Source organism: Empidonax traillii, unplaced genomic scaffold, assembly GCF_003031625.1.
Source record: "Empidonax traillii isolate 1590-97213 ecotype Southwest subspecies unplaced genomic scaffold, ASM303162v1 scaffold361:size2146424, whole genome shotgun sequence".
In the NCBI taxonomy this organism is placed as follows: Eukaryota; Metazoa; Chordata; class Aves; order Passeriformes; family Tyrannidae; genus Empidonax; species Empidonax traillii.
Genome location: NW_020955554.1, coordinates 1,515,366 through 1,541,196, shown reverse-complemented (window position 1 = coordinate 1,541,196; position 25,831 = coordinate 1,515,366). Strand labels below are relative to the sequence as shown.

At 42.2% G+C, this 25,831-nt stretch overlaps 1 protein-coding gene across 1 annotated transcript in view; it reads right to left on the bottom strand.

The window, feature by feature from the left end:
• Positions 1-975: 975 nt before the first annotated feature.
• Positions 976-25,831, bottom strand: part of TXNRD2 (thioredoxin reductase 2) — a 26,513-nt gene continuing 1,657 nt past the window's right edge. Inside the window, exons 4-16 of the mRNA XM_027892650.1 lie at positions 25,490-25,564; positions 24,558-24,636; positions 23,556-23,618; positions 23,001-23,071; positions 19,498-19,517; positions 19,030-19,121; positions 17,681-17,855; positions 11,306-11,442; positions 6,389-6,484; positions 5,938-6,030; positions 5,439-5,510; positions 3,318-3,415; positions 976-1,119 (exon numbers count right to left, since the gene is read on the bottom strand). Of these exons, the coding sequence (XP_027748451.1) occupies positions 996-1,119; positions 3,318-3,415; positions 5,439-5,510; positions 5,938-6,030; positions 6,389-6,484; positions 11,306-11,442; positions 17,681-17,855; positions 19,030-19,121; positions 19,498-19,517; positions 23,001-23,071; positions 23,556-23,618; positions 24,558-24,636; positions 25,490-25,564 (1,195 nt within the window). The 3' untranslated portion in view covers positions 976-995. The remainder of the gene's footprint in view (positions 1,120-3,317; positions 3,416-5,438; positions 5,511-5,937; positions 6,031-6,388; positions 6,485-11,305; positions 11,443-17,680; positions 17,856-19,029; positions 19,122-19,497; positions 19,518-23,000; positions 23,072-23,555; positions 23,619-24,557; positions 24,637-25,489; positions 25,565-25,831) is intronic.

Here is a 25,831-nt window from a genome sequence, read left to right as displayed (position 1 = left end):
TTCAGTGATGTGTTTTAGTAAAGCCAGACCTAAGTCACTTCAGATACGGTACCCAGCTCATGTGAGAAAGGCTCAAAACCAAACCAAGACAATTTCTCAGTGTCAGCCAGATTTCTGCATTCTGGGAAACAGAAAATGCTGCACAAGTTGGATTATGAGTAGGTTTGATTCTACTTGTCAGCATTGCTTAATATACACTGTTCAAGCAGTAATTTGTGAGAGGTGTCAATTTAATTTGAACTGAACTAAAAATTCCAGGAGTAGGCAGAGAAATCACCATAAAATTCAACTCTTCCTTCAGCACCTCTGAGCTCATTCATTCTCAGCCATCATCGTAATGTCGTGCCCAGGATGCTACTGATTAATGCCCTGGGATTCTTCCAGCAGCAGCACAGCCTCAGTGACAGGTGATTTTCTATTAAATTCCTGTATGTATTACATTTAGAAGAAAAATCCCAAAGATGACTGCTCACCTATTGTTCCACACTCTGGGAATTTGCTTCTGCTGTGAGGACAGAGTCTCAGCAGTCACTGCTAGCATCAGTAACGAGCCATGCCAGCTCAGGACAAAGCATCCCACCACACTGCCAGGGAGGCCCTGTCTGATTCCCAGCACGTGTCACCACCACTGAGGCACCTCTGCCAGTCGTGCCAGCAGAGAAACCCCGTGACAGCTGCTTCTCTTGCAGATGGCCTCAGTGCCACTGCCTTCAGTCACATTTCCATATCAAACCCTGTGATTATTTCCTAGCCCCCAGCAAGAAGAGTTTTAGGCACTTGGAGAGAGAGAGGTTTGTTACAGCAGGACTGTGTTGGTTTTAGAACTGAGATGCTGCAAGGACAGTTCTTTTGGCTGTGAGAAAGAGCTGCCTACAGGGAGAATGAGAAAGACTCCTGGAATTCAAACCAGTAACGCTGTTTGAACTCTGAGTGCCCCTTTTCTTTACAAACATATTTTGTGCCTTTTTCCTTCTCTCCAGGGATGGTATTTAACCTCAGCAGCCTGTGACTGTGGCATCCAAGCCAGAACGCTTCGTGATGTGCAACTTGGTCACCTCCTCAGCACAGGTGGGGTGGATGCCAACTGTCTTCATCAGCTGAGGATACGTAGCCCCACACCTACCAAAAAACAGCACAACAGAAAGACCCACACAGTCAGATGCTCCTCAGCTGGAACAGCCAGAAGGTCCTAAAACTTCAAAGCAATTCTGCTCTAGTCCATTTTATCAGCTAGAGGAGTGGCATTTGCTTTTCAGACAATGCTGTCTCTATTATTTCTCAGGCACTTACACAACATGCAGACGCCCAAGTTCACAGCACTGAGGCAGGGAAGAACTGTCATGAGAGTTGAGACAGAGACAATTAAGCAATTTACCCCAAGTCACAACCGAGCCTATGGCAAAAACATATGACAAAAGTGCACCCTTCAGCTTTTCTTGTACATACATGTGTGTCTCACTAACTCCAGATGGAAAACATGCACACATACACACAGGGGAAGAAAATCCTAATCAGAACTGCTGGAAAGAATCTGCTGAAGGAAGTAATACCAGAAAATTATTCCATGATCTTACAGAAAGTCGCTGGTGCTTATACTGAACATATCAATGTTATAAGCAGGAGAATAAAAAGTCTCTTATTTGAAAAAGAACCAAACCAAAACAAAAAAAGAACACCAAAAAACCCTTGAGCTAAAATCCCACTTGCTTAATTCCTTTACTTGTCCAATAACATTCTTAAGACTTGATGACTTTCCTTTGAGCTGCTATTCCTGGCAGGTCACGCTTTAAGAACGGCTGAAATGACCCTAAATTTAAGAATAGTTTCAAGCTCTCTGTGGAACAGTCTTATCTCCCTCTACAAAACACAGGGAAGGGAGTCATAGATGCTTTCTGATGTCTGCACATCCAAAAAGCACTGATAACTGCTATGTGGGGAGGGAAGATGAAAAATCATCCTTCAGAGAGGCTGAAGCTAGACCCAGTGCTTGAGAAAGGAGAACAGCTCTTGCAGTGAGAGTTCCACACTGAAAGCTCTGGATTTGTGAAGTGCAATAGAAACCAACACAAGAATCTGACCTGCTGAAAACCTCTTACTGTGGCTAAAATTTTAATTTCCCTCAAGCAAGGCAGAAAAGCACTCCAGTTTCATGTGCTTCCTTTTCAATGGTTATTTTGGATAAAACTTCAAAACAATGACATCCTAAAAAATGTAGTTCTAGAATCTATACCACTGGCAATTAAAGGACTACAAACACATGTTGAAAATGTGTACTGAGGGCACACTGCAATCAGTGATTTCCAAGATATTCCTTACGTGATGCTTGCGGTCCTGCCTTCTTGATCCTTTCTGCTTTTCATTTCTGCTAGTCACTCACAACTGTAAGACTTAAACTGCCATAAAATGGTGATCAGAATTAGGAAAATGAACTCACACCACAACTCGAGGTGATTTATTGCGTCCCAGACCACTTTCTTCAAAGGGGGAGTTAAAAACTGTGATTTAGTAATGTAAATACACAAATCAACATTTCCAAAGATAAGGAAGATAAGAAGGGAAATGTAAAAACAAATATGAAATAACTGTAGCACATGAGAAGCATAGCAGGAATTTTCCTTTTACCAGAGAGGACCCAGAATCATTCCTTACCCCTTCAAAGAGAGGGCTTCTATATTAATATTTGAGCAAAATCTTAAACAAGATCAGATCAGAAAGGGTAAGTTTAGTATTGCAATTATCAGATAGCTCCAAACAAAAGTACCTCCCCTCTCCCATTATCCTGCAGAAGTTTCTTTTTCACTCTGTGGTGATTAGCTTATACCTCAGAAGCACACAGGAATTCATGCAATTAGAGGAGCAGTGGCTGTGCACATTTGAAGATAAGATCAGGAAACCCTTGGCAGGTGTAAAGAAAGGTTTTTATGAAAAGCACAAATACCCTTTAAAAGAAGCAGCTTGCCAAACTGTATGGTGATTGCCTATTCTGTGCACAGAATACAAAAGGGGCTGCACTGATAAAACACTAACATTAATTAGTAAGTTAATGCACAATTTCAGGTTTTGCTTTGACTAGATCAAGTCAACAGTATATTTTCCTCAGTGGTTTCTTAGCTATATCCAGTGTTACAGTAACTAAATTCAATACATCCTAAAGCAGAACTGCAGTATTTTAACTGGAAATATGTGCAACACTTGATAAAAGTAACAAAAAGCATTCATTCTTTATAGTGTTGCCAAAACGAGGCAGCTATCTTTTATAATCTTACAATAACTTAAGAAGCAGGCTTTAGAAGCTGGAGACATTCTTTTGTACTTACTTGATTCCAAGAGCAAATCCTTGAATAACTTCGCCTGCGTTTGGTCCAATGAAATGAAGGCCAAGGATCCTTTGCTCCCTCTCTCGTAAGCACACCATCTGCAAGCAATCCAGGACAGAGATCCCTTCTCAGAACACTTACAGATAAGGAATGGAGGTGAATGAAATGCAACTGAGGTGCCCCAGGATCCTGGCTCAGCTGGTTGTTTCCACTGTGCCAAAAGCTCACGCACTGAAGTCCTCCTGACTTCAGCAGGTCTCACTCCTGTTCTTAAGCACTTTGCTGAACCGAAGGTCTATCAGTGTATTTCTTTCAGACTTCAGGGAGCCACTGACAACAATAATTTGTGGTATGGAAGACTCTGCTGTTTGTCATTTGTTTGAAATCCTCAAAATGCCTTCTGAGGTCTCGTACCCAGAGCAGTGTTCTTTGCCCAGCCTGGCCACCTCAGCACTGCTGCAGCCTGGGCAGTTATTCCCAGCAGCTCAGCACTGCAGCCTGGGCAGTTATTCCCAGGATTTCAGCACTGCAGCCTGGGCAGTTATTCCCAGGATTTCAGCACTGCAGCCTGGGCAGTTAGTTATTCCCAGCAGCTCAGCACTGCAGCCTGGGCAGTTAGTTATTCCCAGGATTTCAGCACTGCAGCCTGGGCAGTTATCCCCAGGATTTCAGCACTGCAGCCTGGGCAGTTAGTTATTCCCAGCAGCTCAGCAGCTGTGTTTCCACAGATCACCACTGCCAACTATGGGGCATTCTGTGCCTTTGGGATCCAGGCAGGAAACCCTCAGAGCAGCGTGGCTGGGGAGATACATTTACCACATGGGCCACGCAGCCCAAAAAGGAGCCAAGCCTTGGCAGCAGCCAAAGATGAAGGTGAGTTAATAGGGCTCTGGGAGAGCTGACTCACTGCACACTTCACTTTTATTAGAGAACCTAATGAAAACTTTTTAGTTCCTTGCAGGACACCATTTTTAGAATTATGGAAAGAAAGAGTCTCTCCCAGTGTCCTCCCATCAAGCATTAAATCATCACTAATCCAGTAAGTTCTGCTGTTCACTAAAAGCTTGAGTTCTTTCCTCAGAATTGCCAGGAACAGCAGCAATCCTGACATGTAACTTTAAATTTTGAGGAGCTTCAAAGAAAAAACTCTCCTGCAATCGAATTTTAGATACTCGAGTTAAATGTTTGTTTTGAGAGTTTAGTAGGGACTGTATCCAATATCTGCCAATAACTATTATGCTATGACTACTTCACCCTCAAATATTTACTTTAACTGACATAATTCAAAGGCAGTACATAAAATGAAATAGCATCACCTTAGTTGCACTGGTACTTGGGACACTTAAGGCAAGTTACTGAGGCACTTACATAAATCAGACGTGACAAAACACAGTTAGAAAAACTGGCTGCAACGACTGAGAATGGACATTTCTTAATAAAAATAACAATATAATACTGCATCATATGGACCAATTTATGTAAAAAAGACTGTTCTCTGATGCTGAGGAGAAAAGAAAGAAAAAGAAAACTATGATATATTCTACCAACACCACACTGCACCTTATCTAAGATTCTCTACTAAGGGCAAGTGCATCAAAAACCTTTCCAGCACTGAAGCAACTGGATAGCTGTAGAAGAAGAAATATTTCAGGTCTGACACTTTGGTTTAAACCAGGAGCTTTTCGTTTTCCTGAGTAATACTGAATAGTTACTCTACTTTTGTAAGCCTTATGCTTACTTTTTTTGAAGGCAGTATACTTTGCCAAAAGGGGGCAATGCAAATATTACATGTAACCAGTTAAAAACCTGGCTGGGAGAAGCAGAGACTGATGTCTATAGAATTTGAAATATTTCTTAGGACCTTAAGAGCAGTCCAAAGCCAGTATTAGTCAGCAGAACGTCACTTCTGACAAATGCTAATATCTGTAAAGCAATTTCAAGATGCAATGGGATATTTAATGAACATTAAACACTTGGAGTTACAACAAAGAAACAGATTGTCAACTGGAAAATATCTCATCCGCTTGGAGATGGTTTTTTGCCAAACAGTCCTCCTTAAAGCTGGCTGTACCATATCACTTGTTTCAAATTAAAGGCAAGTTAAAAGCTCACCAAACTCACCTTCATATAGCATTGAGTTGCATCTCTTTCAGCCACTGTAAACTCTAAAGGTTTATAATATGCATGGAATACCTGGTAAGAAAAACAATAACATTTTGTGTTAGAGAGCACTGTTATGTCAAAACCTGCTATTTACTATTATAATGGCTGGTATTACTACATCTTTATACCACTGTAGAAAAAATTATTTATTTAAAACCTTTTCATTATTTTAGAGAACAATCTGGAGAGCCCAGCAAGATGCTGCACAATATAGCTTGCTAAAATAGCAGCTACTTTAAAGCTGCCACACGATTTTGAAGCTATCATTAATTTTTAGCCCACTAGGTCACAGTTGCCACTGTGACCTGCTGCAGTACTGAAGTTCTGAGCACTTCTGGACACACCAACTCCCCAACTGCAAACACAGTATTTGTGGGGTCCTGATACAACAGTGAAACTTCTGGCTTTTCACAGTGCAACTGTGTCACCAAGCAGAGAATTACAGACGTTTTCATACCTCAACATTGTCTGCCCCGTGACACTGCACAGCTGCTTCTTCCGACAGCCCCACACAGCCGTACTCCAGGGGCGTGAACACCGTGGTAGGGACCTGCCCGGGGAAACAGGAGTGACTGCTGAGCCAGGGGAGCAGCTGCAGGACACACCAGCAGATGGGTGCAGGACTGAGACCTGCAGCTCTGCACACACACCAGCACACTGGTGAGACCTGCAGCTCTGCACACACCCCAGCACAGTGAGACTGCAGCTCTGCACACACACCAGCACAGTGAGACTGCAGCTCTGTACACACACACCAGCACACTGGAGCAGGACAGACCTGCAGCTCTGCACACACACACCAGCTGTCAGAGCTGGACCCCAGGGGACAAAGCGCAATTCCTTTAAAAATTCTTAAGGAGAAAGCAGCGTGGGATTTTCAGCAGTGCAAGAAAGGGGTAAGAACTCACCGAGTCATAGTCCATCAGCTCTGCAGAGTGGCCACAGAGGCGCTGGGCCAGCAGCTTGCCTGCAGCTATGGCCGTGGGGGTTAACTCAGGCCGGCCCTGTGGGGAGAGCACACAGCTTTGTCTGAACCCAGAGACAGGAGCCCAGGATTCCTCCCGGGATGATGGGCACAGGAAGGCCAGATCTTTGGAATTCCAGCCTGGAAGCCAGGGCTCAAACAGAGAAGGCAGAATAGCTTCTCTCCAAACATGCTTTTAAGTCTCTGAGTTCACTGTCTGTCTTCATGGAGGGAAAAAATGTCACAAATATGTCAAACCTTTATACCTTATCATGTTAGCTCTTGAAAAGTAGCACATATTCACGTGCTAACCGCTCAGTTCCCCCTTTCTCTCCACAGAAAGTCATCAAGAAATTTTTCAGATGGTCTTTTTAAAGCAGGAAGAGCCTGGTATAAAGCAACAGTGTTTTTATAACATCAAAACGTTTACAAAAATTTGCCTGACACATTTTTACAGAACCCAGGCACAAAACACAGCTCTTTGTAGGCACTGCTGCTGACTTCCCAGGCTGGCCTTGGATTGGAGAAGTGGAGATGGTCCTGCTCTCAGGCTCTGCTATTACAGGGGAGCTGGAAAGGATTGGTTTTGGCAAATACTGATTTCCTGTGACTGCAAAATGCCACAACAGCAGGGCATGACCAGGACATGCTCCAGTTCAAGCCATGAGCCCTGGGTACTTTTATATCCAGTGTGCAAGACCCTCAATTTTGAGTGCTGGCACAGAACCACTGGAGCATCACAACTCCAGTGACAGTTTTAGAGAAGCCAGAAGTTTCTGCAGACTGAAGTAAGGCATTTTCAAAGGAGTATCTTCAAGTCCATGGAAGTTAATAAGACCTAACAAAATTCATAAATCTAATAAAACCCCATCAGTTAAGAGTTCATCCAAGACACATCATCAGGATGCTTGTCTGACACGAGGAAAGAGGCCACGAATCCAGAAGGAATGATGTGGAGATACAAGAAAGCCATAAGTGAGAAACTCCTCTGTGGAACAACATGGAATGCTTTGTGAAATGTGTGAAGTTTTGATTCACACAGGTCCTATTTAGACCCAACACTTGTCATGCTCCTGCAAAGCCCAGTTTGTAGGCAATCATTCAATAAACGCTCAAAACCAGTTTTCAGCAGAAAACAGGAATTCCCCAGCACACACATTCAAAGGTTTCCACTTATTTTCATTACCCTAAAGTTTTTTAGCGTTTACTACTATCTAGTCTTCTCTCCCAGCTTATCTTTTTTTGCAAGTTGCTAGACAGACTCTGGTATTAGCATTTCCTTCAGTACACATACTATATCAGCATGTTAATACACATTTATGCTTTTATCTGTACTAAGAACCACTTCAAAGTTCTATTGCAAAAAACCAAACTGAAACAACATTATGTCTAACCTGATAACAGAAATTACAATTCTAAATGTTAATGAAGAGTGATCTGTTTTTCCTCCACACCTCATGACAAATCACAAAACTGCAAGTATATCCCTTTCTTCCCCCTGACATCCATCAAGTCATAAGTTTTTAAATCCAGCATTTTGACTTTTAAGTCTGTAAATATCATTTACCAGCTGAAATTTGCCATTTGTTTTTTCTTATCCACATTTGCCTGAAACATGGCTGCCAATCATTTCTGTAGCAGGAAATACAGATGTTGTTTTGGCATTCCAGAAATGAATAGAAGATTGGAATGAGAGATAAAATTGTGAAAGCACTGCCATGCATTCCATAAAACCCAACTAATTACTAAAACATCCATGCAGATAAAGCCAAATTTCTCATAAACAATGACTTAAAGACCTTTCTTGGTAAATATTTGAAATGAACATTCACTTTGCAGTCATGTGTAGAACTACTCCACTGATTATTATGGATAGGAATTGTTCACAAGAATCCTCCAATGTATTATACACTTGAACGAGATGGCTCCTGAGAGAGTTCAGAAAGCTTTGAAGTGATGTGTATTTGTTCTAACACAACTCTTTTTGCTCTCATTGCCGTTCAAAGCAACATACTGTACATTCCACCTCCTCTGCACATCTTTGTTACAACACCCTTTGAAACAGGACAGATGTGGAGCGGCCTGACATCGGATAAAGCTCCTTGTGAGAGCGTGTCTGTGTGTGTGTGCCCTGCTTTTCACCAGCACCACTGCTGCAGGACGGCCCCTGACACACAGAGCTTCCAGCAGCACTGACAAAAATTCCAGCCAAAACTCCAGCTCGGCCTTCCTCACCCTGACCACGGAAGATGAAAATGCCACAGTGCAATGCCACATGTCAGTTGAGAATAATATTTTGTCAAAGCTTGGAAAATGTTTTTTGAGGGTAGACAAACTGAGTGACGTCTGGAAGATTCCCTCTCCCCTCCCCTTTTCTCCAAATGAACAGCCTGGATAACGTTAGGATTCCATTTGTCATCCAAGGGTGCAACAAGACACCCATGCACACACAGTGCGCCGTTCGTACCAGCTGGGTATGACTCCCAAATGAGAACAGGCACTGAGCAATCAGCAACCTGGCCTGCCCCTGCCCCCTCCCCTTCCAGCCAGGGCACTCAACTCACACAGAAGTCCTGGCTGTTTGGTGGCAATTCCGTGTCTTTTCAGCAGTGAGGACGAGGCTGGAGAACTACTGACAAACTGAGCAACAGCACTTACTGGTAACAAAGACATCTGACAGGGGAGAGCAGAGAGAGACCCTGCAGGAACACCAGAGAAGAAATTCTTATTCTTCTAACGATCTGAGGATCCCTGATGCTGAGGCAGAGGAAACAAGATTGCCCTTGCTTTGCTCTTCTGGTAGGTCCCACCCAGAAGCACCACACCTCCAGCCCTGCAGCTCCTGTGCTTCCCAGCAGGATGCACCTGATTCTCAGTGTGTGTGCTTTGAGATGGGCACCAACACAGAACCTTGTTTCACTGCTGGCTCCCATGCCAATGAAATTTAGTATCTAAATTAATTCTGCTTAAAAAGAAAAAAAGACTAAGTGGATTTAAAGTATTCAAATAAAATAATTGCTTAGCAAGTGGAATTACACAGCTCACATTGTGCTGGAGTCAGATAAGATAGTGGCAGTAATTCCTGTTATCTCTAAACACTTTACATGTCTGAGTACTGTACCATGATTTCTTTAATTCCCTGTATTGAGCCCATATGCAGATAAAAGCTTAAGAGAATGTTTCTACAGAGCACCTGATTTAGCTCTTCATTTTTCCCCAGTTGTACCCTGGACAGCACAGAACTGTGTTGCTGTTTTTCACGTTTCCATTTAGAGGTGTCTATTGAATAACTCAAGTTCAAAAACCTGCACTAATAAAGACAAAAACAGGAAAAGGAAATCCAACTTTGACTACAAAATAAAGATGACAAATAAATGAATACAATATTTTTTAGATCCACAGCGAGAAAGAGGAGAGCATCCTGCCTCCAACTTTATATTTCTTACTGAACTAAATCCTCAAAGGGCAGAAGACAAAAAGCACCCAAAAGGAAATGACTTGCCCAAAATAACACTGCAGATTGGCAGCAAAATAAGCAGCAGAATCTAAGCCCTGTCAGCATTGCCTCTAACAACTGCTTCTTGGATGAAATCAAAAAGAGAAGTTTGCAAAGCAGGAGGCCCAGGCAAGGCACACACATCGGGGACAAGCAGGTGGAGGAGGTCATGGGAGCAGAACAGGGACTTTAGGAAATATCCCAGAGCAAGAAGTGACAAGTACAGGGGGAACCTGCTTGGGAGGTGAACCTGTGATTGTGAAGAAGAATTCCTGTGAAAGGACAGGAATTCTACAAAATCCCAAAGCTCTGGGTGACTGGACAGGACAGAAGCTGTGCGGAGTAAGAAGGAAAAAAAAGGCAGAAATAGCTAAAAGGGAAAGAGTTTTAACACAATTCAAAAGGAAATGGCAAGTCATTCACAAGAAGATGGAGATGGACAGGAAGAAACACATGTCTACACAGAGGGAAGAGGTCAGCAGTGGTCAGCAGATTTATGTGACTGAAGTGTCTCTGGCAGTTCCAGAGTCCAGTCAGAAATTTGCTGTTCCCAAGACATTATCTAACCTGTTATATCTCTTCTGAAACTCAGAGCACCTGGAGGGTTTCTATCTGAGAGACCCTTGGAAGAGTTAAAACACGTCAGAATGAGAAATCTTTTAAAGGCCTCTAAAATAATACTTTATGTTATGTCTGGATGTTGCTACAGTATTTAGATTATTTTGCTTAGGTTATAATGTCCCCTCCTTAAAAAAACAAACAAACAACCCCCCATAGCTCAGGTTTCCTTGGCATGACCATTCACAAATTATAAACAGAAGTCAAAAGCAGTTAGTATTTTCAGCAATTACTTTTTTCTTATTCTAGAGGAAGATACTTTCGTCAGAAGTATTTTGCATCAGAGAGCTGAAAAGCTGCCTTGTGTTTAGTCTCAATTAACACCCAAAACACTGCAAATGGAATTAGAGAACTTGTCCCAGTTGTTCCCACTGAGTGTGTTCACCCCCAGAAGGTAAGAACTGCTTTCACTCAGCATTCCCAGGGGCATTAAGTCATATGTCTAAAGTGATAAAAACATTATTAGGAAGATAATTGAAGGGATAAAGACATCATTATTAGCCTCTGACCAATGATGCACTCCCTGATAAACATCAGCAATAATGTGCCATGCCGAGATACTTCACAGGATCCATGAGAAGGAAATTACTGACCCAGGTGCCTGGCATAAACACCACAGCTCTGCCAAATGAAAAATGCAAAACACTGAGATATATGCTGGGGCATGACGACATCTGGGGACTGCTTATTAGTCAGGAACAAAGTTGGCTTCCTGTTATTGTAAAATAGTTTATGTAGACTCAGTACCTCAGTTATGTCTCCAATTGCATAAATGTGAGGAACAGAAGTAGCTTCACTGGCATCAACAATAATCTTCCCAGTTTCAGGATTAGTTTTCACTCCAACTGTCTCCAAATTGAGAGTTTTAGTGTCAGGGGCTCGACCTTAAGGGAGGAAAAAAAAAAAAGAAATTAAAGCTATTGAAAAACATCAGCCATGTTAATCTAAAAAGCTGGTGTCCTCCACTGTGGGTTTCCAAGAGCTTCATGCTGTGTAACAGTCCCAGCAGACTGTTACAAACTTCTCTCATACTGAGAAAGCTAACAGTGTGTTGTGCATCCTTGATGACAAAATGTTCATAATCTGTTCAATATCAAATGTTCCTGAACTCCTCTTTTCTTCTTATCTGAACACACATATCTTACAGCTTTTATAGTTCCCTCACTTTGGATGAAAAATTGTATCAACTTTACTCCCAAGTCCTCAGTGCTGAGTTAGTTGGCTCAAACTCTGTATTTGAGCTATTTCTGTAGAGTTTGGAAACAGTATTTTAAATGCATTTAAAAACACAAGGCAACTCCTACCAAGCTTACATTGCATTACATCTTCCCCTTCCAATGATGTCACATTATCTTCCAAAAAGACACTTTTGTAGTGTTTCCTGCATAGTTACATCTTAGACCACTGAAGTCTTACCATTACACTGAGCTTTCTATCGAGTGTTTCAGGAAGCAATTCCTGACCCAGAAATTGCAATCTGCAATCCTATCCACCTTTTCAAACGCATTTGAAAGTTAATAAGCACAGTGAAATTACCAGGGACTCCCAAAACCTGAAAGGACGCAGAGAATCACATAAAACCGTTTCCTGGATACATCCAAAGGACATTTCTAGCACTGCATCTGTGTTCAAGGCTTGCAGTGAATGTGGATATATTACATTTCTGGGTCTCCCTTGCGTGAGCCACGATGTGTGTTTGATGTTAATACAGCAGAGCACAGCAAAAAGGGAAATGTGTTCTCAGTGTGAAAACAAGCCCTTTGATGTTAATGTAGGAAATTATTAAACAAAAGGAAAACCTGGCTTGTCAATACAGACCTAATTATATGTAAACATATGATTCACTGCTTTCTACATCTGCCATATAGGCAGGCCCCTCAAACAATGTCACATCTGAATGCCTCTGTAAAGACTCCTGTGTATTAATTTCATCTGCTGAAACCAACACTTCCTCTGGGAGCACTGACTGAAGCTGTCGGCACTTGGCTATCTGTCTGTCTTCCCTTCTCTTGTCCCCATGGGATGCTGATCTGCTGTTCCTTCTCTGCCCCCTGCTCCCCAGTCCTGATGCTATCAGGCAACAAAAATAATAAACCTCCAGGACCTTATCTTGGCTCGGATGTGAAACAACTTCCTACCGTTGTATTTCTTTGTGTATTGAGAGCAAAGCCTGGGTATTCTGCAAAGGGACAGCTAATGGGGTTTTCTAGTTTCCCCTTTTTCCTGCCAGGCAGAGCCAAGAGAAAAGCTTAGCACGCAATGGCAGGCACTGAAAGGGGAAAAAAGAAAAACTGTCAATTGAGTCACTTAAAGACCTGTGACAACAACAGATGAGTTTATCAAATCTGCAGGATAACACTTAACCTTTCCATTCCAGTCTATTTTAACATGTGTACAGCCTGGTATTAATAGCTAAGAGTTACAAAAAAACGTGCTGCTACTCATAGTGAAATTTCTCTCTCAATTTTACTGCTTAAATGTTATTTCTGAAAGCAAAAATGAAACTTTAAAACACTGAACTGAAGCTTTACTGGCCTTTAGCCCCGTGCTGGCCCACCTCCATAAGTCAGAATTACACTTACTGATCTTGCTTCATCTCAAATGCAGTAGCTTAGGGCACGATTAGACAATGTATCTTGTTAATTTTTAATGTCAAATTCAGGAAATTCTGATATTTCCCAACATTCACTTACAGGTATTATAGAATCAGTTCTCACCATTTCTTAGTAGGACACCCATTTCATGCCCACAACTCCTCAGGGTTTTTACATCTGCAGCTTCAAGAAAGAATGACTTTACAGCTTGTTTCTAAGATCCAGAGGAAATACCTATCCAAACCTGCCAAGGACACAAGCCCCAACCTTCCCCTAAAGTCAGAATGTGTGCTTTTACTTGATGATGTCCCCTGCCCTGAGACTACCAAAGAACAGGAGGGTATGATTGTGTAAGACACAAGATTAGATTCAGCTTTTATTCAAAGCAGCAAAGTATTGTGCCAGTCATTTAGAAGAAAGGTCCAAAGAAACCTTACCTTTAAAAAGGTTATCTGCCTCCTGCACTTGTTACACACCATGATCTCATCTTCAATAAACACATCCATTTCCCACTCACAGGCCTGCTTTCAGTGTCTGTGCCCTGCACACTCCCCACACTTGTTCACACTGCCCTTTCCTCCTTCAAATGCCTCCTCAAACCCACAAGTGTTCACTGACACAGCTGCTAATGACTATTAAAGACCAATTCATCGGAACTACTGTTCAGATTACATCAAATACTGACCAGAGTAATACTGAGTAAGGTACAACCCAAATTCAGAGCTCTTATCACACTGATAGCAGTGTGCACCACTTTTACAAGGAAGCTGTTGAGCTTTCCATCCATTACTGATAAACTCCCAGCACGCCTGCCACAAGCTGACAAAAGATGTGGCCGTTTGTGAGGGCCAGGGCAGTGAGTGGGGCTGTGCCAGTTCACTCTCACATGAATTCTCCCACACCAGGCTTGCTTCACCCAAAGGTTTTGTTTTAAAGGATGGCTCTCAAAAACCAGCACCCAACCACCATTCCCTGTATTCTGCACAAAATGTCAGGAACTATACTGGTTTCAAGGAATTACTCTGGAGCATTTTCCACCATTTTTTATTTACTTATACCACCATTCAGGTAAAGGTTAGCCATCACCTACCAACTTAAATAGAACCTTAGTGCTGAAACAGTTCTCAATCCAAAACCTTCTTCACATGCAGATTAGAGGCAAAGCCTACTCCACAACTTTTCCTCAACAGGAGTAAGTGATTTTTGTAGTTACAAGCTGGTAAAATAAGCAGCACAAAATAAGAGTTACACTCCAAGTTTATGGGGGAGTTAAACAAATGAAGGGAAAAGTACCATCTGGGTCTCTGTCAATGCAAACAAATGACCAGCACATTAAAAACAGCCTTGTTGAATAAAGTCTGACTGAAAGTCATTAAAACTAGATATTGGGGAAAAAAACTCAAAGCATTGGCTGATGTAATGGGAACGACCACTTTCATTACAATTGCAGAAAAAAACATACCTTACCAAGACAGTAATGAATTTAAATTAATAAGAGAGACACACATGGGAAGCTCAGAACAAAGACCCAGCAAACCACGTCACATTAACAGTTGTCTGAGATCAACCAAGGTGCATTATCTTTCACTGAATAGTTCAAAGGTTAAAATCTGGATAGCAAGATTTTGTTTGCCAAGACAAATCTAAAGCCCATCCCCTTTTCTGTAGGGCCTACAGGAGATCACGGCAATAATTTACCATATGGGACTTTGCAAAGATCATCTCCAAACAAAACTGCTGTTTCCCTAGTTAATCCAGTGAGGCCCTTATTTTCCTGCAGGACAAAATAAATCCACCAAATCTCCAGAGTGACCCAGGACCATGCACAGCACGGGCTGTGCAACGCCCGAGACCTGCTCAGCTCTGCACTGACAGAGGGCTGTTGTTTTTTTGGCAGCAAAGATGATACTGTGCCAGACACACTGGCATTCCTCTAAGCTCACTATGCACTCGAACTTGGGAATGGTTGCTCCACTGCTCTCAGCAGGGGGAAAACTCTTTTTGTAAAGCTAAGCTTAAACTCTGCCGCTGGTCGTTGCTTTTTCTGTTAACAGTTTACCAACACACTGCCTCACATTCTCTGCCAAACTAATTCCAGGGTTTTGGAAAATCTGCTTAGTTAAATCATCAGTTCAGTGTTGCTCCTCTACACTTCAAGATCCCATTAGAGAGGGGTCTTTCTCAGTCTCTTTTCTAAGGACTTTGTGAATAATCAAATTTCATTTACAGCAGTGATCTCTATGGCAAATTCAGATGGAAATACTACTCACCAACTCTTTTTATGTATCAGCTGTTGGACACTGCAGCATTCAGTCCACAGGTTTCAGCCCCTCAAGAGCTGAAGCAAACCCACCCTACAAAGCCTGAGCTCCTGCAGCTTTGTCCTGCAGCTCACATGGTACAGAGGACTCAGCCTCTCCCCTTTGCCACGGCTGAAGACCCCCATGTTCCCTCTGTGCATGCACGAATTTACCAGTGCTTTGCAGCTCAGGAACACTGGGCATCTAACACAGACGCTTTTTGTGTGTCCTTAAGGGCAGGAGGAATACTATATAAGAATAAAAGTTTATTGGTTCTATAGTGAACAAAAAACCAGTCTCAAAATCTTATCATTTCAGAAGAATTCTCAAGAAGCAGAGGGCAGCACAGGCAAGACAGAAGGACATTACTGAGCTAGAAGGCAGAATCAAAGGTCAAGAACGAGCTCTTTGACTGAGCTGGGGTATCTCAGGATAGTCACTCAGCAAGGTATCACAGCTACACGACATTACCTACAAAAGCTCTCAATTGAAACTTTCAAATTACATTAAAACATATCAAAATGAGATTTCTTTTTTTCCCCCTCAAATATTTTGACTAATTAAAAAAAGGCTGCTAGAAAAACAAAGAGGGTATTGTGCCTGCTTTTACTGGCTTATCCATACAAGCAGAAAATCACAGCAAAACAAAATTCTTCACAGAAACAAAGAGTAATCTTTTTAAAAGGCTTACATTAAGAGATAGCACTGTAGCTTATCAAACTCAAACTATGTCCCACTGCCAGTAAATATTTTTAACATTATTCATAAAATCCTACTAAAATTCCACAATGCACTTACAGAAATCAAGGAAATATGTGGTATAATTCAGGCTACAATTAGTTAACAACAGGGGCTGCTTTTTAACTACCTCTACAAGCTGATTTGCTTCAATCAGTATTGTAACTGGCACATCTGCAGACAGGAAATCCTCAACACCACCGAGTTTCCCAGCCTATTATCTGAGACACCTGGTGTGGGTGTGTTGATACAGAGCAAAACAATGAATCATATGGACTGCACATCAATTAAGCAGCTTTAACTGTTAATGATCCTAATGGGTGGAGTGCCAATGTGAACACTAACAGAAAACCCCTAAACCCTCAAACTATTCATTTTGCACTTTCTAAATATGGATTGTAACTCAAATCTATGACAAAAATTATAACACATGTAGTCCCTCTCTAGCAAATTAGTGAGTGGACTCACATTGCAACAGTCTATTATGCAACCTTATTCCATTATAATTACACCAGAGATTTTTTTTCTTATTATTTCAATCTGATAGCTCTTCTTTCCATCAAAAGTAAAAATGTCAACAGTAAACCAACTGACATTGCACATGTGTGACTCCAGCTCTGTCCTTCCATAGCACCAGAGATTGCTTTGGCTTTTTTACCAGAAACTTGAGAAAATCAAACACAGCATTTAGAAACCCTCTTTTTGGAAACATATTCATCTCAGCTCATGAATATTATTCTACAGTTTGCAGGACCGTCACATCTCCAGATAGCATAACCTTTTCTTTGCTCGTGGCAAGCACTGGTCTCTTTGGTGGGTTCTGGTGAGGATAATCCATTATTACAGGCTGTTTCCACAGTCTACAGAAGCCCACTGCACTTCTAGGAGAACAGCAGTCAGAGGAAGGAAAAGAAAACCTTTGTCAAACCAGCAACCTGCTCTCTGTTTGGGTACCCAGGAAGACATAAAGCTGACTTACCCAGGGAACCCTTAAAGGTTCCCTGCACTGAGCTTGCATTTTAAGAGACAGTTACTTCTCCTTCTCTGGACTGGATGATGGCTGCACTGACAAACTTAAGCACCACAGTGTAGAAAAAGAAGAAATGGTAGCTCTTAGCAGGATAAATATGCACTTGTAGTGAAGAGCTTCATGAATAAAACAGAAGTATGGCCTTGGAGGACAGGACCTGCACCACAGAGCTTGCTGGAACTCACATTCTTATTCTCTAGTAAATGGTCCCCATTTATTGCAGCCCATGCAAAAGTAGGTACTATTGACTTCTCCCATTCACTGTAACTTTAATGTGTTTTTAGACTGTAAATGGACAAGTCAGGCATGCAAGAAAAGAATTAAACAACTCTCAGTGTTTAGGTCACTAAGTATTTAATATACAGAGGAGTGGGGGTGTGTTTGGCTCCATACAACACAAAGCATCTTCATTTTCAGAACGGAAAGCATTGCAAATAAATGTTAAGATAATCACATTTACCTACTGCCCACATCACCGTGTCAAAGGAATCAGTTTCTTCTGTGCCCAGGTCAGTATTTTTCCAGGTGACTTGCAATCTGTTGTTCTCCAATTTTTCAACTTTGGTTGGGAAACATCTCTTTAAAAACTTTGTGCCATAAGATTCCATGTGCTCAGTTACTAAAGATGCCATTTGCTGTTAAGTAGGGGGAAAAAAAAAATGTTTATGCTCAGAAATATTACCTTTTTAATGTAAAACCCTCCTTCAGCTGTGTTCAGGAAAATCCAGTAAGTACAGTGAACATTTCAAACGTTCCTTGTCCATCAGTTACTATGCACTGCCAACATACGATGATTTATGGAGCCACTACGACCTGCAGCTCCATTCCAAGAGGCATTTACATCTGAATACTCAAATTATTTTCAAAAGAGTAAAACGCTATGTGAATGGAACAGTTGCTTTTAAATCATTTGTTGTTTATACAAAAAGAGCATCAAGAGCATTTTCTGGCAGTTTGGTGAGAATTAAATACTTTCATAAAACAATGGAAGAAAAATATTTCCCTCTGCCACGACACCTGACATTTCCCTGCAATGATTATTAATCACTAAGGTTTCACAGCAAGTTCTCCTACAGAAGGGAAATAATGCTTTAGTCCTAAGAGCCTGCTTGAAATAATGCCCCACCACACTCCAGCAGTAAAGTGTCCCACTGACAGGTTTATCCAAAGATGTCAGTGCTGCTGTTGACTGCAGTGATTCAGGTTGCACCTCGTTAAAGAGTATGTTTATTACCTGAAGGATATTATCACAAAACCACTCACAGAGAACAGCTCCGTGCAAGCTCCCAGCTGAGAGGATTTTGGAATGAACTAACATGAAGGCCACAGCAGGATTCTGTCCCTTCAGGAGCACGAGCTCACTGCTCAGCTGCCAGCAGGCTCAATGTGGCTGCAGACTGACCAGAACTGTTTTCTCTCTGTTAATGCTTTATTACCTTTGTATGTCCATTGTGCTCTTCCTGCCTCCAAAGGATCAGGTTCCCAAAGCCCCACTCCAAGTGTTTTAGCAAGTTTCACACACACAGTTCCCTGCTGGCTCAGCCCTCCTGCTGGTACAGGTGGAATTTCCCCACTCAGGAGTGCAAATCCCAAGAACTGCTCTTACACAACTTGCAAACTCATGCCCCCAGTTTTAAGGTACAAAGCTGCCAGTTTCAAAGAAGCCACTTCAACTGGAAGGGGCTGGCACACAACCAGGAGCTGTCACTACCTGCTGTGGAACTTGTCACTGGTGCTTCCAACAGCAATACTCCTGCTCTGACACATGGAAATAACTCTCCCGCACACTGTAAGATGCTCCGTACTTGCCTGATCAAACCCACGAAGTGGGATACTCCTCATCATGACTGCAGTGTCCAGTCCAATGCCTGTTAGAAAACCAGCACACTCAAGGGAAACATCTGGTGAAGCACCAGTTAGGAAAATACAAACAATAATGCCACATAAACACAATATAAAAGGGTAGTACACAAGAGCTAATTTTACCTAAAGATACCAAGTTCTGCTCACACAGACATCTTTAGCTTGCTTTTGTACAGAATAAAACTTGGAAGTCTTAGAATACTTTCCTCATAGTTAATATTGGTTTTAAGATCCTGAGAATTTATCCTCAGCTGACCTTAATTTCCACGATGGTACTGCATAGCAAACTATTACTGTTCTCTCACCAACTCAACTCCATGGCAAGACCAAAGGGATTCTCTAAACTGAGCTTTCATAGGAAAGGCAGTGATGCTGCTTATGATCATAGATCATCTCAGGCTTTTCAAAGGATACAGCTGGCTCCAACAATCAGCCTGTTACACAAACAGAAAAAAAGAATAAAGCGGTGGAAGGAGCTGAAGCACATACAGTTGCAAAGCACATATAGTTACAAAATCCCGGCTGGGCATCACATCTGTCAACTGCCAGCCAGCTGGGACCTCCCTGGTCAGCCAGCACTGCTGGGGAAGTGGCTCAGTGAGCTCTTCTGCCAGCTCCCTCTGTCCCCTTGGGAGGATCCCAGCTGGCCCCACAGACCTGTGCATGCCCACGTGGAGTAGCATGTCCAAGCAGGTTGTTAACAATCCCTCCTGACTTACAGGGGCATCATTCCTCTCCCTGTCCCCATCTGCCAGCTCAGGGCTGGGTACCCAGAGAACAACTGGGCTCAACAGTAAGGACTGAGGCAAAGAAGGCATTGAGTACCTCAGCCTGTTCTTCATCCTTTGTCACCGCTTCCCACTGCATCCAATAAAGGATGGAGATTCTCCTCAGCCCTCCTTTTGTTGCTGATGTATTTATAGAAACACTTTTACTGTTTTTTACAGCAGTAGGCAAATTAAGTCCTGACTGGGCTTTGGCCCCTCTAATTTTCTCCCTTCATAACCTCATGACATCCTCAGAGTCCTCCTGAGATCCCTGCCCCTTCTCCCCAGGGCATAAACACTCCTTTTTTCCCTGAGTTCCAGCCCAAGTTCTCTATTCAGCCAGGCCAATCTCCTTCTCTGACAGCTCATCTTTCAGCACATGGGGACAGTCTATCAAGTAGATTATGCCTTCCCATCAAGTAGATTACAGTTCTTATTACAGATTTTATTCATTGCTAAATTTCATTTTGATTTATAACCACCTGCTTTTAAATCATCTTATTTTTCCAAATGCCAAATATTTGCCCTTCCTGTCTCCAAACATTTGTGTACACAACTATAGAAAATGGGTTTAATAGGTTTACCTAGACTGGTATTTACCAAATACATCCACTTCAGTTCTTAAATAAAACTCCAGCTCCCATCTCTCCCCATATTTCACACCCTTTCAACCAAGAACGCCACTGAAATTGTCCATCAACACTTTCAGTTTATGAGGTGGATGAGCTCTCCAGCAGAGCAGTTTCTGTGCCTGTCCCCAGCTGCCCTCTGCACTGCACATCCCTCCCTCTCCTGACCAGACCCTCAGTTCCCTCCATCTGCTGGGGACAAAGGCAGGACGCTCAGTCCCTGTTCTGGAAGCAGAAGTGGGTCCAACCAGCCAGCCATTAACACTCAGCTGCTGCACAGGCTGCACTTTGCTCTGCAGACACTTTGGGGATGAATCCCACACAGGATTTCCACTGACAACAAAGCATTGGTTAAGTTTTTGAGTGGGCTGTTGCCCTGTGCCTTACCCTAAACCGATGTGCCCCATGTCCCAGCTGGAAGAGCGGTGCTTTCACACTTTGAGCAGTGCAGACACCGAGGCTGCTGCTCTGTCAGCCCCAGGGACTGCACAGTCACTGCAACACATGTTTTCTCACAAAAGACCCCAGATAACATCTCTCTATCCTACAATAAAAACATACAGCTCCTGAAGATGTACAGAGAACAGGTTGAGCTAAGGTGATTAAAATCTGCTAGGCTGGGGTTTGTGTTTGGCAAACAATCTCACAGAGTGGGAACTCCTTTTTGCCAGCATTAGGGCATCTGATTCATGTGTGAATGGATGATCAGCCCCTCTTTTGGCACGGAGCTCCTGGCAAGGGCTGCCCATACAGAAATATCTGCTGGTGATTCACGGGGAACAGAATATCTGTAATTTGGGCATATGTTTGCTCTTCTTTTTCAGAAGATGAAAAATAGATGTCAGCTGGCACTTACTCATAATATCAGCACCACATAATTCAGAATTTCTTGTTCAAAGCAGGGGGTTCCTGGGCATTGTCAGAAAAGTCAGGAAAGCAGAACCTAACATTGTCCACACCTGCTCAATCTCTCACTCATTCTCAACACATTTCAAGGCATCTTTTCTAACTCACTCTGCCAAAACCCTTCATCTCAGTAGCGAGAATTTCTTCCCAATGTTTGTGTATCTAAGGGACTTTTAAGTTGGTTAACAGTTTACTTTTTTATTTTTTTAAATATGAATAACTGCAGGACTGACAGTTCTATAACCTCCAGGCATGTAATTTGTAGCTGAGATATGTACATTTGGAGAGGGAGAAAAGAAAGAGTAAGCACAACACAGCTCAGACTAAAAACAAAAGGTGTTAAACTGAACCTTGGGAATATTTATAATAGAAATAAATCCGACAGAAACAAACCTTTAACAACTCCCTCCATTTGCTAAGACACAGCCTGATAAAGCACAGCAATGCTACTGTAGCCCCTGCAGGCTTATTTTGACTAAATCTCAGGAATGCAACATATAAACACTAGACTCCCACATTACACTGTTACAACTTGCATTAGCAGCAACTGGACAAAAGCCACATTTTCACAGAAACATCTTAGAGGGATAAATCTTATGTTTTGGTTTGTTTTTTTTTTTTTTTCTGGGGGAGGAGGTGTTGGTGTGGGTGTTTCTTCTTTAAAAAAACACAATTTCCTCACATAAATCATGCTTGCAAAATTCAAGAGGTGACTGATATACGACAAACAACAGCAAATTTACTGTTTTTTGAAATTGTACCAAGGAGCCTTGTTTATCTGTTTGATGTTTAACTTAACACAGTGCATTTTTTTAATTGTAGAAAATCACCATCATGAATGGCAACTTTGTTTTCTTTCAAAACCACCAGTATTACAGTTTGAAGTCTCTTTTCCTTATATATACCCTGCATTTTCTAGAATTCCTCAGTAGAGAAAAGGAAAAACAGTATTATCTGACTTTCATGCCAGCAAACACGCATTTCCTATCACAATTTTTTGCATCAGGACATTTCTCTGCAGTGCAGGGTTGACTCGGGATCTGACTGTGCTATGTGCTGTAACCAAACCCAACCATGGTGTTTTAGTATTTCCATTAACACCAATATTTTAATGCTTCAGGTAAACAACAGCTTCCACAGCAAAAGAAGTGGCAAAAGTAACCCCAGTGGCTCATCATATTTTCTTTTGTTATCAGAACTGCCACCACTTCAGAGAATATAACATGAAGCTGGAGTTTGCTCCCTAATCCAGGAGCACTTTTGCACATTCCCGTGGTGAGGAACGGGAACGGAGCAGCCCTTGGCTGAGCTCGGGCTGCCCTCTTGTGACTCTGTGTGTAATCGCTGCACCAAACAAGTCACCTCAAGATAACAGGGTGAAAATTCGTATTTAACTTGATTTGAGAAGGGAATTTCATAGGAGGAGGAGGGAGGAGATCTATCAGGTACTAATGAAGGTTGGTAGTGTGATGTTGATGCACAGCAAGGCGCATGTTCAGAAGGAAAACAGAAACAAAACTGGTGTATAAAAGGCAATTTTGAACATTTTTCACCCCTGCTATACAGCAAAAGTATGCCAGGCAGCGTCTGGGAAAGCAATGGTAAGGGAACTCACGTTTTTCCAGGAGACTCTTTTAACCAGAACAGATCGTCACTCGTGATTCCGTACTGCGGGGCACCTGCAATCTGCGAGCACACAGGTAAGATCCTGCACCTGCAAGGTACATCCTGCAGCAGCAGCCAACAGCAGTGTGGGCTGCACTGGCTGAGGTACAGCCAGCACACCAAGGGGACACAGCTGGGGTTGCCCAGAGCTGTTAGCCAGTCTCTGCGTCTGCAGATCCCCAAACAGCCCCGGGCAGTGTGACCTGACTCAACGGCTGATCCCGAGCTCCTCGAGCAGGAGGCTGAGTTAAAGGACCTGCAGAGACCACTGCCAAACTGAATTATCCCACAGCTCTACACAACATCAACAGACTCAGCTGATGCGAACTGTTTGCTATGGAAATGTTTTTCTAAAAAGCTGACCTTTATATAAAGACAAATTTTCATATGACAGGAGTAAAAAAAAATCTCCCATTACATTATATTTACATTTTCCAAACATTCACTGTGATCTGCAACACAACCAGCAAAGCCACGGGAGTTGTCAGAGGGAAGGGTAACTTACGTGTGTAGGATACTTCGGTCTTCCTCCAGTAGCAATGACAATATTATCTGCAGTAACAATAATCTACAAACAAAAATAAAAAAAAATCAAAATCAACCATTTGAAATCTTTTATCTGTCTTTAGACTTCATCTATGTACAAAGGAGTAATAAATGAGAAAGCTGGCACTACCATCTGCTATTTATAAGACATAATCAGCAGTGCATTAAAAAAAGGATGGAGATAAAATAAACTAATACATGCAGAAGTTTCTCCTACTCATTCTCCAACAGGTTTTGTTCTAACACTAACCTTGCAATTATTCTTATCCTGAGCGAGATTCTGATGACTACTTGAAAGCAATAGTTATGCACAAACAACAACTTTTTAAAACCAATTTCTGCTTAGGACAAAACACACCAAGATCACTGTAAGTCAGGCCTGGAGTTAAGCTACCTCAAAGGCAGCATGTTTTTAGAAAATCCTAGACATCTACCCCCGAAAGCCTTTGCTCTCTCAAAGAGATATTAACTCCAAAAAGGTGTTAAAAATGCATGTTCAGTCCTTGTTAAATATGCAGCAGTGGCCACCAATCCTCTGCGTGGCCCAGCTGCTCGAATCTGTGCATTCACTGTAATTGCCCCCCACACAGTTTGGTATTAGAAAGCTGATCACCCTTACAAATCACCTGAAGGAGGGAAACATCCCAGACTGACCTAATGCTCAGAGATGTTGGTTCTCTTGACATTTCTGTGAGCATCACTATGACTGACCAAATCAAATAACATCTTTTGCCTCAGCATTGCCATCTGCAGAGAAGAGCAACGGCACCTGACAGGTCAGGCCAGGGACTCAGCAGGCAACTGTCAAGTTCATGAACAACTTCTCTAGGTGGAAAATGCAAATCTCCCTCCCCAAAACAATACTGAACACCTAAAGCAGTTTGAAAAGGGCCAGTCTAACTCCCAGCTGCCCTGAAAGGCTGGAAGTGAACAGCACTGCAGAAGCAGCACAGCAGCTCACCTCTTTACCTGCTTTTGTCAACCCACGGACCGTATGGGGATCACAAAAACTCCCTTTCATGTTGAGGTATTTCACCTTCCTGCAGAAGCAAAAACAGCATCAGCAATGCACACTTAACAAACAACAGGTATGAAATACAATCAGCTACTTTTTCCGTGTCAGAAGTGCTAAAGAAGGCAGCAAACAGGCACAGAGCAGTAAAAGGAACAAAGCATCTCATTTCATGGCACTCAACACTGGCAGCTCTATCATAATTTGCCACCTAATTCTTGTGTCACAGTTGACTCCTCTATACAGCAACGTAACTAACCTTGTAACACACTTTGGGATCAGGCTTATTGACCTCTTCAAATGACATTTTCCACTAGCTATAGCATCACTAGTACTATCTATAGCATTACTAACACAGTGTTCATTTAGGGCACAGAAGAGTGACTCAGCAGGAGTCACAAGACTAGAACCTGCTAAATTTTCTATTAATATAATTTCTCTATAAAAGGAACTGCACGCTGAAAAACTTGGAACCCTTTCTGCACTGAAAGTAAAAAAAAAATCTGCTGCTCTAGCACTATGTGTTATCTGTGGGTTTGTATGGCACAGAAATTTTGGGGGACAAGATCAGAAGTAACTTCAGAAACCCTGATTACTTCATATTAATGCAAAACTCCAGATTAAAGAGAGCATCCCCTGATCACTGCACTGCAAGAAAGCTTTCAGGTATGCTCACTGCCAACCACTGCTTCCCAGAAAAGGAAGGTGGGAGGGGAAGAGAACACTTACATTGACAAGAGCACTTACAGTCCTGAGCAGAAAGGACTTACAAACTCAAAATACTATCTCTAGTGAGGAACCTCAAAGGCAGTTCTGCAATTCTACAAGAGCAGCGGCTCCTTGACTGTGGGAAGACAGATGAACTTCAAAGGCTTATTTACTTGTCTTGCAGTTGCACTCTGTGTCCCCAGTTCAAGGATTTCACATAATTCTGAACAGCTTGTGCCATCACAGACCTGCCACAAAACAAGAAATGGAACATGAAGCCATCATTTTGCAAATCCACATTATGCAACTCAAAGATACAGGCAATTGCTAGAAATTAGGAATGTTCTACAGTACTTTTTATTATAAAAAGAAATTATCAAGTCCAAGTCAACATACCTGCCCTGAGAAACCAGTAAATATAGCTCTTTGATTTAAACAAAGACCAAGCTAAAATTTCACGTGCAAAATTCGCTTCCCTAGCTGTCCCCAAGAAACACCAACTGTGAAAAGCCAGT